Genomic DNA, 13,257 nt, shown 5'->3' with positions numbered 1-13,257 from the left:
ACAGTTTATGTGACTTTTAAGGTTCTTTGTATGAGAGGCACCATGGCAGAGTGACTGTGTGGCTGCCAAGAAAATCTGGGTTCAAGCCTTCCTTGTAACACATTGGCTTCAACTATCAGTTACATGAGAGTCATTGATCACCAATTGAAGAAAGTTTCTACAGACTGTGTGTTCACTGCTTTAGGTGTTGGGCACAAGAGGTACCCACAAGGCTTATGTTCTAACTAGGAGAAGAGATAGACCCATACAAGAGATATGCAAAGAATATACAAGATGACTTTAGAGGGGAAGCCATTAGCACCTGGGTGGGTGGAGGGGGAGGGGGACCAGGAACTGTCTTCCTGAAGAAAGTAGCTCTAGAAGAGGATGGGGGACTCCAAGAGGTAAAGATGAGGAAGGAGAAACTAGGGGATTTCTAAGTGCTCTTCCAACTATAAAAATCCTTATTTTATGCTTCTTTCTAATTGATTTTAGGCTAAATTAGGAGGCAGCCAATTAGAGTCATAGGAGGAGAACCAGGGGAGAGCAGTGTCCCAGAGATGAAGGGAGGAGAGAAAATAAAGTCTTGGAGGAGGAGTATTTGGGGAATTAAGAGTCAAAAGAGAAGTCAAGGAAATGATGACTATGACACTATGGTAACCTTTGAGAAAGCTGTTTCAGTAGAGTGGCGGTAAAATCAAGCTAGATTACATGGAGTTGAGAAAGCAGTGAGTATCTGTGATTCCAAAGGGTCTATGATGCTTGATGTATGAGTCACGGAAAGATAAAAGACTCCTGAGGGCCAAAGAATATATTAATAAGTGAAGGAGGAAAAAAGAATATGCAAAAATCTTATCATATTTGCTCTGTGAAAGACATATATAATTTTGGGAATGGCCAATTTATAAATTTATCTTGTTGCTTATGAATATTGGTTGTAAGGGTTTGTTTCTATTCTTTTTTTTTCTTGTTAAATAAAAAAAAAATCTTTAGAAATAAGAACACCCATAAACAAAAATGACTGGATGCAATGAGTGTTTCTAGGACTTTAGATGTAAGGAGATTATATGAGAAGAGGGAGGTTCAAGTGAAGGATTTTTTTTTTGCAAGGCAGTGGGGTTAAGTGGCTTACCCAAGGCCATACAGCTAAGTAATTTTTAAGTGTTTGAGGCTGGATATGAACTCAGGTACTCTAGACTTCAGGGCTGGTGCTCTATCCACTGCACCACTTAGCCACCCCTAAGTTTTTTTTCTCTGATGTGTAATTTTTATTTTTATATTTTTTCTCCTCACCTCTACAACCCACCTTAGAAAAGACTACCATTAGATACGTGTGTGTGTATGTGTGTGTGTGTGTATGTAAACCAAACTACACATGCTTCTGTTTATTAGTTCTTTCTCTGGATGTGAATGCATTTTCCTTCATAGGTTCTCTGTAGTTGATTCAAACATTTCTAATATTCAAAATGACTTAGTTGTTTCTCTTATTGTTATTGCTGACATTTCTAATACAATATTTAATAATATTGGTGATGACATACATCCTTGTTTCACCTCTGATTTTATTGGAAAGACTTCTAGTTTATCCCCATTACAAATAATGCTAATTGATATTTTAGGTAGATGCTTCTGCTTTCAAGTAATTTTAATAGAAATGAGTTTTGTATTTTAACAATAAGGAATGAGTTTTGTATTTATTGATATAATCATATGTTTTTTTGTTTATTTTGTTATTGATATAATTACTTAATAGCTTTCCTTATGTTAAACCATTCCTGTATTTTTTAAAGCTGAAGAGAGCAAGACATGTTTGTCAAAGCCATCAGAAAAAGAACCCAAAGATGGGGGAAATTGATGATAATAGGAAATGATTGTTGGGACCAATATACAGAGGGTAGGGTACAGTTTATTTGGGGAATTTGAGAAAAAAGAAGTTTTGAAAGAATAAAAGGATTAACAAATGGGAATGAGGATTTATTTGAGATTAGATAATCTGAGTACAATGGACCCATTTCATCCCTATTGTGTAACTTTCTCACATCTTTGTTTAGCAGCTGGGGATATTAGGAGGGAAGGAGGAACTTGGAGGTGGTCCAGGAAGGCTATAAAGTTTTCTTAAGAGGAAGAAAAAAAAAGAGGAAGAGTAACTCTAGGAGCCAGGAGATTATAGTAAGAAAAATCTGGGTGACATAGATGAATGGAGAAGGGGGAAGAGAAGAAGAAGTAGCAGAATGATTGCAAGAGAATGAAGATTTGAAGCTAGCTTCTAGGGGCATGAGAAAAGGAGAAATCCACACTGTAGAGAAGATAACCAGGGATGACTCTCTAGGAGGATCAGATTTCCTTGATCACCAAAGGCAGCAATATCATGCAGATAGAGTACTGGAAACAGGAAGAATTGAGTTCAAATTCAACCTCAGACTCTTATTAATTATGTGTCCTTGGGCAAGTCACTTAACTTATGTCTGCTTTAGTTCCACATCTGTAAAAATGGGAATATCAATAATAGTATTTTTCTAAGGGTTTTTCTAAGGATTAGATGAGATAATATTTGCAAAGCACTTTGCAAACCTGAAATCTCTATTGAATGCTAGTTGTTATTATTATAGCAAGACTATGAAGTGAATAGCTCTAGGATGAAGGAGTTTATTAAAGGGAAGATTTCAGAGAACAGAGTAGAAAAAGAAAATAGAAAATTACAAGAGACCAGGAAGAGGTAGGGTTTAGCTAAATTAGGTGGTAACTATGTCAAGGATAGGGATGCAGCTGGGGTAACTAAGATAAGAAAAAAATCATATACTCTTTGATATCTTAATTTTTTCATATAGACTTAAAAAAATATGTAAGTAAAGGAAAAGAAACCCATTAAATTCTAGCTTCTCTATAACAGGGGTTTACCTAGTCATTTAGCTGAAGGAAACTCAGAAAGAATCCTGGATTCATTCAACCCATTCTTGGATTCCATATCATACTTTTAATAATCAGTTTTTGCAAAATGAAGTGTGCAGAACCAGAAGAACATTGCACATAATAACAACAATATTATATGATGGTATATTATGAATGATATAGCTATTTTCAGCATTACAATGTTGCAAGGCAATTTCAAAGGCCTCATGATGAAAAAATGCTACCCATTGCCAGAGGAAAAACTGATAAGAGTCTTGTGTGGGATGAATGTAACCACTTAAATAAATTTCAGAGATTTCTCAAGGTAAGAAGAGAGAGAAAAAAGTTTTATTCGATTCTGTTCTCAAGAAGCAGACCCCACTCAGCCTTAAAGATGGAGAATGAGGCAAAGAGACAAAATTTACACTCAGTTACCCCCCCACTGACCCATCCTCATTAGTGAGAAATGTGGTCTTCACAATCTAAACTAGGGGCATGAGAAAAGGAGAAATCCACACTCTAAAGAAATCCACAATCTAAAGAAAAAAAGCATATAATTCAAACAGAGACAGTATAACGCCGAGGACTTCATGGAGATTCATGGACATCTGGACTTTTAACAGATAAGACGGGGTCAGTTGACTCTTTACATTTTATTCATGATACCCTGGAAGTTGCTTGTCAAGGGAGGAAGGGCAGAAAGAGATATAACACACTGTTTAACTATTTCTAATCTATAATATTCTACTGAAGAAATCTCAGGTCTTATCCCATTCAGTCTAAATGAAGATCAAAGCATACTATTTTTCATTTCACTTTGTTTTTGTGTATTTTTTTTCCTTTGTACCTGTTTCTTCTCTCACAACATGACCAGTATGGAAATATGTTTTACATGATTGCATATATATGGCCTATATTAAAATATCATCTTAGGGAGGGGAAAGATAAGGAGAGAGAGAGAGAAAATTTGGAACTCAAAATTTTAAAAAATGAATGTTAAAAATTATCTTTATATGTAAATGGGAAAAAATAAAGTACAATATAAAAAATAAAACTTGAGATATATTTTAACATGATCTTCAATTATTCTACCTGTGAATACTAATAAAAACAAAAACAAAACTTCATGAATATAATTTAGTTTCCAGTATTAGTTAATTCAGAGTAGCAAGTGATTCTAACAATTGCCATTTCCCAACTAACTTAAAATGTTAGATGATCTCAAAACAGTGATTCAATTATCTGTTTTGTCTAGAGTTCTGTTTCAAATAAATGAAGCCTGACAACATTTCTTGAATTTCTGATCCCTCTGATAGTTCAACCTATTGAAAATGCCACAATGACTTCCATTTTGAGAAATGCTGTTTTTGGTCATGCTCATTCTAAATATTGTTTATATTTAATTTTCTAATTTCTCTGATATGAGAGCATAGTTATGACATGGTTCAGTTTGAGATATTGTAATATATCCTCCAAGGTCATGGCTTGGAAAGAAGAACTAAGTTCAAAGGGACCAGAATGGTCTGTCTCCTAGGAGACTACTCCAGAATGGAAACTTCTTTTAGGTGACTTGTCTTGATCACTTTCTCTAGGGCAGGTTTGGAAGAAAAGATGCTGTAAGTAGCATCATCATAGTCATCACCCTAGAAAAAAAGAAGAAATGATCTAGCACTTTATCATCATTCTCTCTAATTGACCCAAATTCAGAACAAGTCATGACTATAAACTGGGCCTTAAAACTGCAAGGCCAATTGATATTGAGAATATGAGCTTCATTGTCAAGGGAAATCTTATAAATTTTTTTGGATGAGATTTCATGGTTGTTGTGTTTTTTTCTCCTTATGGTTATTATCATATTGGCCTCACCTAGACCGGAACCAAACTGAAGAGATTGTTTGTTTTATCTCTCTCCTCTCCTGGCAGCTAGCTGTTGCAGGCTTCAAACTTGCTTATACAGGATTTTCTGCCCACAAGTGACTGCTGCATTTTTTTTTAGGTTTTTGCAAGGCAAATGGGGTTAAGTGGCTTGCCCAAGGCCACACAGCTAGGTAATTATTAAGTGTCTGAGACCAGATTTGAACCCAGGTACTCCTGACTCCAAGTCAGTGCTCTATCCACTACGCCACCTAGCTGCCCCGCCTGCTGCATTTTCTTACAGAGGCTTTTATCCTATAATATAAGAGGAAGAAGGCCTGGTTGATAAAAGCAAGCCCTGGGATATTCTCTGAGACTATTGAGTGCAAATTTTAATTTTTAGCTTTGGGTTTTTAGCCTCCCATGAGATAAAGGGTATCATCCTATTGAGAGGCAACTCATCTGTTTCCTAACCTCTTAGGTGTTTGAAATATAAACCTACCAATTCTAGCAAATTAAAATTCTGTAGATTGACTTAGATGAAACTCATCATGGCCTATTAAAAGAGAGTTAAGCATTAAGGAGATAGAGAGAATATTCAGAAATTTAACTAAGTTCTAGTGTCTAACCAATCCTCCCCACCTCCCCTTGTACTTTCACATATTTAGATGAGTACATTCTGCCTCCCTTGACAGAATATAAGTTACTTTAGGACACAGACTGTTTCATTTTTGTCTCTTTTATCTCAGTGGCTGGCCCTTAGCTGGTCTTAAATAAATACTCTTTGATTGATTGCTATTTTATGAGATATGTATCTTGTTTCCCAGTCTTTTAAGATCTTAGAGTAGAATGCTAAGAAGTATCCTGGAATATATGATGTAAAATTGGAGTTGAGGGTAGCAAGAGGAATGGTTTGGTTTCCATGATAGAAGATGTATCCAGATATGAGAGGCACAGTCCTGGGAAGGAAGGTTTTGGCCTCAGGATAAGAAATGAGGAAGACAGCATGTCCTATTCTTGTTCATATTTGTAAATCCATTCAGGGAGATGTCCCAGGTTAAGAATGTATCTGTTGGGGTGGCTAGGTGGTACAGTGGATAGAGCAGCTGCCCTGGAGTCAGGAGGACCTGGGTTCAAATGTGGCCTCAGACACTTAATAATTACCTGTGTGTGGCCTTGGGCAAACCGCTTAACCCCATTGCCTTGCAAAAACAAAAAAAAGAATATCTGTTTTATGGTAAAGGTAAGGGAGGATGAGATTGAATGAGAGCTATACCCATAATGGAAGAAATTTCCTGGAACTGGAAGTGGAAAAACTATACCCAAAGTGAAAGAGATTATTTGTCCTGGGAAAAAGGGAAAAAAAAACTGTCAGGGATGAGTTGAGTGTTTCTGGTGACCTTAGTCTTATCATTTGTAATACATTACAGAAGAGAATGATCTGTTGACATAGCCTTTGGAAGATCATCTAGTTCAGCCAACCTGGACCTTACAAAAGAAGAAATTGAGTCCCAATAAGTGATTAAGTGATTTTCCCCTGGCTTCCTAGGTGAAGGTAGAAGTGGAATTTGAAGCCAGGCCTTTGGGTGCCAGACTTTTTCACTATGCTTATTTCACGAATTCAAGAGACTGAATTTTAGCCAAAAATATGTTCATACATAACAATGAAACAATCTTTATAATTTGCTTTGCATACTTTAAAGCACATATACATGAAAAAATGGAGAATGGTAGAAGATGCTTTTTGTTATCATTATGCAAAACACTGAAAAGTAATTGAAGAAAAGGCAAAGCTATAGAAAGTATGGTATGAACTTCAACTAAGCCAGAACATCCCTAAAAGCTTTGTACATGAAACTTGAGGGAGAATAACAAACTGATATAAGTCTGCCAGAATTCCTGTTGTAATCTATTTTCATTGATAATAATAGAAACACCTCCACACAACATATCATGTGAGCAAATGATAGTGATTGCCTAGACTTGACTTCAAAATAATAATATGCTGGAAATGACATACTTTTAAAGACACTTAGAAATTTATTTAAATATTTCTCACAGATTCTAAGAAAATAAAAACAAGAATATGCTTTTACTAAATAAAAAGTCATTGAGAATGTATTAGCTATTGCTATTTCATATGTCTGCTTCCTTAGGTTGAGAAAGAACTGCATTCTTTGAGGCTATTTTTGATGAAGGGAACATCCAGACTTTTGCTGATGATTTTTTATACTAGACCACATTTTTATATAGTTATAACACTCATCCAAAGGTCTGCAAAATATACTGAAAAATATTTTATTTTATTTTTTTTTGTAGGGTTTTGCAAGGCAATGGGGTTAAGTGGTTTGCCCAATGCCACATAACTAAGGTAATTATTAAGTGTCTGAGGCCAGATTTGAATTCAGGTACTCCTGACTCCAGGGCCAGTGCTCTGTCCACTGCATCACCTAGCCTCCCCATTTTATTTTTTTCATAGAAGAAAATACTGCTTTTAAATGATCTCCTTCAAAAAAAAACTGTCATGCACATATTTAAAATATTTAATTTAAAATAAGACAAGTGACTAGACAATGACCTCCTGCTCAGTTGTAGCAAAAAATCAGGAAAACACCTAAGGTGTTTATCCCTGCCAGGATTCATGTCTTATGTAGACTCTAAACAAAAGGATTTCTCTTTTGCTTTTATTCACAGATGATATTTTGCTAATAACATTAAACCCCAGAACACTTCAATACTTCATCAATGAAATTTGTAATCATTTTTGAAATGTTGTGGATTTAGCTATCCACAGAGGAAAGACAAAGAGGATGAACAATGTATATTGCTCAGATTATGGGATGTGACAGGACAGACAGCAGAATTAATGAATCCATTAACATACATCACTTGGACAAGAATTGCATTTAGACCATGCTTTAGGCCCAGAGTTGAGTAGGAAGAAGAGACCAGGCCAGCTGACATCTAGATAACTATCCTGTTGCCAAAAGCCATCTCTAACACCAATATTCCTATCTCCCCTGATTTTTTTTGCTTTGGTGCTTTCACTTTCATGTGGAATTGACCCTGATTTCTTGAAGGATACACCTGTGGATTGCAAAATCTGGGAGATGCTACTATTTGAGTCTAGTGTCAGATTTAAATCTTGTCATCCTAGCACCCGCCTACTTTCACTTGAAGAAGTTGGCCACAAGGCATGACTGTATTGGCCATAGTGACTCTTTAAAGATCATTCACTGAGAAAGATGTTAATTTGTGCTGATAGCAAAAGTACTCACACTGATGATCATCAACTCTAGTAATATTGAAATTGTTTACTGATGTGGCTTTTTGTAGCTGTGAATCATGGAACAGCATTTTTCTCAAAGGAATAAAATATTCAAGTGACTCAGAAGAGACTGGAAAGAAGCATGGTAGATATAAATAGGCCATGACATTGTGAGTGATGAAAACTTTTCAAATATGTTGTAAAATGAGGGTTTGGGTTTTTTTTAGTGACAGTCTGGAAGTCCCTTTCCCCTCTGAGCTTTTGTGTTTGTTATATTGTAATAAGAAATGGTGTAGAAGATTTCATTGAGGTCATTTGGGATGAGAAGAGAAATGGACTGGTCCCATAGAGAGAATGAGAGATACTTGGGCTGTAAAACGTTATATTCGGTAACTTCAGAATATCCGAAGAACCAGAGGAAAGTCTCTAATATATTGAATAATTCTTCTGCACTGGTTATATGGAAGGACACTGGCAAGAATTTCACAGAATGAAAAAATAATAAAGACTTTGAATGAAGAGATCACAGTGGTAACCTAGAATATTGTAACTTGAGGAAGCAAGTCACTGCTGGGGCAATGAGATGCCCAAGTAGGGTATTTTCTCTGTGAAGCAGGATGAACTTGAGAATTTTAGAACTGTATAGAACTTTCAAACTTGACTCCCTTCTCCCAATACCACCATCTTTTTAAGCAGATAAATTAACTCAGACTCAGAGAAGGGGTGTCTTTTTTTTATCTAATTTTCCTTGTTCCTTTATCTTTTCTTTCTGGAATCTCTGTCCCTGCCCCCTTAATTCTTATCTCATGTTTTAGGAAGTAAATAAAATTTTCTTTCACTTTCTGACTTATGCTCAGTTCTTTTTTAAAAAATAGATTTTTTATGGATATCTTTTGTCTTTATATCATTTAGATTTTTTTGTTCTTATCCTCTTTCCCTCTCCTATAGAGCCATCCCTTTTAACAAAGAATTTTTTCTTTTTTTTTAACAAAATTTTTAATTTTATTTTTTGAATTACATGCAAAGATAATTTTCAACCTTTGTCGTTTTGAAGGCTTTTGAGTTCCATCTACTTCCCTTCCTTCCCTCCATATTTCGCCTAGCAGTGAACAATCTGCTATAGATTGTACATGTACTATCATGTTTTAACATGTTTCTTTATTAGTCATTTTGTGAAAGAAGAATTAGAACTAAGGGATGGGGGAATGAAAGAGAAAGAAATAACATAAACAAGTGTTAAAAGATGAACATACTATGCTTTGCTCTGCATTCAGAATTCATACTTTTTCCTCTGGATTTGTGTAACATTTTCTATAAACAGGTCTTTCAGGATTATCCTTGGTCACTGAACTGAGAGGAACTGCATCCATCACAGTTGATAATTTCATGATGTTGCTGTTAATGCATACAATGTCTGCTCATTTCATTCAGCATTAGAATAATAAAAAAATTATAAAAAGAAAAAATTCAGCAAAATTAATTAACATAATTTGAAAAACAACACTTTTCTTTGGAGCCAAACTTATTCTTTAAAATTTCTCTTTGGCTTCAGGTTAAACAAATTAAAAAAAATAAACTATTAGAGGACTAATATAGCTTATATATATATTTTTGTTTCTGGCCATTTTCCGCTCTTCATGCTAGACCACTAGAAAGCCTACCTATGAGATCCTAAATCACCTGGTTTTATACTGCCGAGGATTATGCCTTCTCACCTTTAGTCAGGCCATTTTCAGGCCCAGGCCCCTTTATACCCTCCCTTCTATTAGAATGTAAGATTCTGGGGCTGCTAGGTGTTCAATGGTTAGAGCACTGGCCCTGGAGGTGGGAGGATCTGCATTCAAATTTAATCTCAGATAAATCTAATCTTAATGGAATTAAAGTGGAATTCAAAGGGTAAGTCACTTAACCCCAATTACCTTGCAAAAAAATATATAAATTTCTTTTGGGGGGGATGGGGGAGGGTTACAAGGCAATGGGGTTAAGTGGCTTGCCCAGGGTCACACAGCTAGGTAATTATTAAGTGTCTGAGGCCGGATTTGAGCTCAGGTACTCCTGACTCCAGGGTCAGTGTTCTATCCACTGTGCCACCTAGCTACCCTATACATTTCTTGAAGACAGGGAACTTCTCAATTTGATTTCTTTTTGGTATTTTCATTCCTTAAAAACAGTGCTTAGCATATTTTAAATACTTGACAAAATACTTTTTTCATATGCATCCATTTAGATATGCAAAGTGTGAAGATTCAATTTGTAGTGAAAATTCTTAGAAAAGGAGTATCTTATTGAATTGAGGCAGTTTAAGTAATATATTCCATAGAAGAAGAACAACTAGGAGACCTTTCGGTCAGGAAAATCAGTAAAGGTTATAATAGTATATGCTTTTCTATTCTGTAGGATTGCCTCAAGAATGTGTGGAAGAAATTGTCTTTGAGGTCTAGGGTTTTACTCTGAGGAAGAGGTATTGAATGATGAGTATATGACCCTGGAAACATGTTCAGGGGTGGAAGTGTACCAATGAGTGTCTATGAATCAACAAGAGGCACATGGGAAATGTACCTATAATAACTTACAATGATGCAATAATAAAAACATCAACAATAACAATGCTTGGCAATTATATAGTACTTTCAGATTTACAAAGTACTTTAGTTGTGTTATCTCATTTGATTCTAACTTTAACCCACTGAAGAAGTTGGTTAAGCAGTGCTAAGTTCTTAAATTGTAAACTTTGAGTATCATTTGAGAATCTCATTTATTTTATTTCTGTATGACATATGAAAATCAACATGTAACTTGGAAAACTGTATTTTGTTTACTTATTATTGCTGTCTTTTAAAATGCCCATTTTCCAGATAAGAAAAAAGAAGCTTCAGAGAGACTAATTGACTTGTATATGAGTTGCATTCAAGCTATGTTTCCACAATCCTATACATCTAGTGGTTGATTTTTCAAAAAAATTTATTGGAATTAAATTAGAATTCAAAGGTTTTTGGCCAGTTCCCTTTTTAGTAATTTTTATCATAACTTGCTGCCTCTTCCTTTGATCAGTAGCATGCAGTAATCAGATTTTCTTTTCCTTTTGGGGGGCTGGGGGAAGGCTGGTTTGGAAGCACAGTAGACACCAAGGCAAAAATCCACTGCTAACTGTTGAAGAAGTTCAAACCCATTACAATTAAGACCTGGGCTAGTTTGCCCCCCTTAAGCAGCCTGGTTCTCTGCTTCTGAGGACTTACCACATTGCTATTGGTCTTAGTTTGGATTACTGCTCCATTTTTAATCCACTTTAGCTCAGAACTCCCAGTTTAAGCATTAGCTCAAGTCTTCCCTAGTAGTAGAAACTACAGGTGTGTCCTATCTAGCTTGTTTTTCTGCAAGAGCTATTCCCTTGGCAATGAAGACTGAGACGTAATTATTTCATTCTCTAATTTTTTTTATATAGGTAAATGAGGTTAAAATGATAATTAGGAGCAGTTGTGTAGGGGAAAAGCTAGTCTCAGAAACCAACATATTGTCAGGGAGGGAAGTGTGAGTGGGCAGTGTTACTATCTGGTTTCAGGGAAGGGAGAGGTGAGGTTGGAAGGAATATGGTTTTACATATGGATGTGAGCCTTATATTTTGTGCATGTGTTTTCTTTTAAATTCCATGATGGCTGAATCACCTTCTCCATCTTTGGATTTCTCCTTGAATGGAAATGGGATTGATGAGTTTCAAAGAGGTTTTGGCAAAAGGTGATTTTTCAGTACATTGGGACTGTTGTTTTCTGTAAAAAAAAAAAAAACAACTTAGAATGAGAGTACCAGATGATGACTATTACTATAATCCTGTCCAGAATGAACCTCATAGAGAAGTTGGCACCTTGGTTAAGCAGTGCCAAGTTCTAAAATTGTAAACCTTGAATATCATTTGAGAATCTCATATTTATTTTATTTCAGTATGGCATATGAAAATCAGCATGTAACTTGGAAAACTATATTCTGTTTACTTATGATTGATGTCTTTTAAAATGCAGGTGAAGCCATATAACATCTATATAACAATTGCCTATCCACCAGATACAGATACCCCAGGTTTTGCAGAGGAAAAGAAAACAAAGGTAATATTTACAGCTATTTACTTTTGGGGGTATGTCTTTTGATATTGTCCTGCAGACACTGTTTTTTTTGACAGGGAGGTGGCCTGGTGGATAGAGTTTCAGGCCTAGAATCAGGAAGATCTGAGTTCAAATTCAGCCTCAGATGGTTCCTAGTTGTGTGACCTTAAGCAAGTCATATGCACTGCTTTTGATCTATCTTTCCATAATTCTATATTTACATGGTTGATTAAAAAAAACAAAAAGCATTGCTTTTTGTTTTATCTGGTAGTGATAGAGATGGGGAAAAATCATTTTTACTTGATAAAAATCAATAACAACAAAAACAGCAGAAAACAAAAAGAAATTCAGGAAGGGACATAGAGCCATTTTGTTACTACCTTGTCAATTTTAATATTTTCCAAAAAAATTTCAAACTGTAGTTCACAATTTCATATCTATTCCTTTTATTTGGTTCTTTATATATTGAAATGTTTTATTTATTTTTCAATATTTTTATATATATTGAAAGATTAGTTGAAAAACCTGCCCTTTCTCCAAAGATTCTGATTTCTGATGAGGACACTAAATTCCCCTGATCACCTTAACTTCTGAGTTGTTTTTGGCCCCTCCTATACCACACCCCCACCAAAATCCAATCATTTGCTACATCTTGTCAACTTTTCTATAATATCCCCTACATTTTCAGTTTTTCCTCTCTTCAACACAGCTGCTAAAAATAATCTTCCTAATGCCATCCACATATAGAAAAATAACTATGGAGTCTGAATTCAGATCAAGGCATACTATTTTTACTTTTTTTGGGGGGGGGGTGAGGCAATGGGGTTAAGTGACTTGCTGAAGGTCACACAGCTAGTAAGTATCAAATGTCTCAGGCTGGGTTTGAACTCAAGTCCTTCTGACCCCAGGATTAGTGTTCTATTTACTACACTGTCTACTGCCTCTTATTTTCACTTTTTAAAATATGTCTTTTGTTTTTCTTTTTCAAGTATTTTCCCTTTTGTTCTGAATCGTTTACAATATGACTAATGTGGAAATGTTTAATATTTTGTATCAGATTACTTATATTGGGGAGGGGAGAGAGAGAAGGGAGAAAAATGTGTAACTCAAAATCTTATAAAAAATGAATGTTGAAAGCTATCTTTACATGTAATTGAAAAAAAATACAAAAAA

The 13,257-nt window shown here is 35.3% G+C and overlaps 1 protein-coding gene across 2 annotated transcripts in view; it reads left to right on the top strand.

The window, feature by feature from the left end:
- KDSR (3-ketodihydrosphingosine reductase) overlaps positions 1–13,257 on the top strand; it is a 63,534-nt gene that overhangs the window by 27,977 nt on the left and 22,300 nt on the right. For both annotated transcript variants that reach the window (XM_074206634.1, XM_074206633.1), the window contains exon 7: positions 12,004–12,087. In XM_074206634.1, the coding sequence (XP_074062735.1) occupies positions 12,004–12,087 (84 nt within the window). The remainder of the gene's footprint in view (positions 1–12,003; positions 12,088–13,257) is intronic.

Source organism: Macrotis lagotis, chromosome X (genome assembly GCF_037893015.1).
Source record: "Macrotis lagotis isolate mMagLag1 chromosome X, bilby.v1.9.chrom.fasta, whole genome shotgun sequence".
Lineage (NCBI taxonomy): Eukaryota > Metazoa > Chordata > Mammalia > Peramelemorphia > Peramelidae > Macrotis > Macrotis lagotis.
This window is presented reverse-complemented; position numbering and strand designations above follow the sequence as displayed.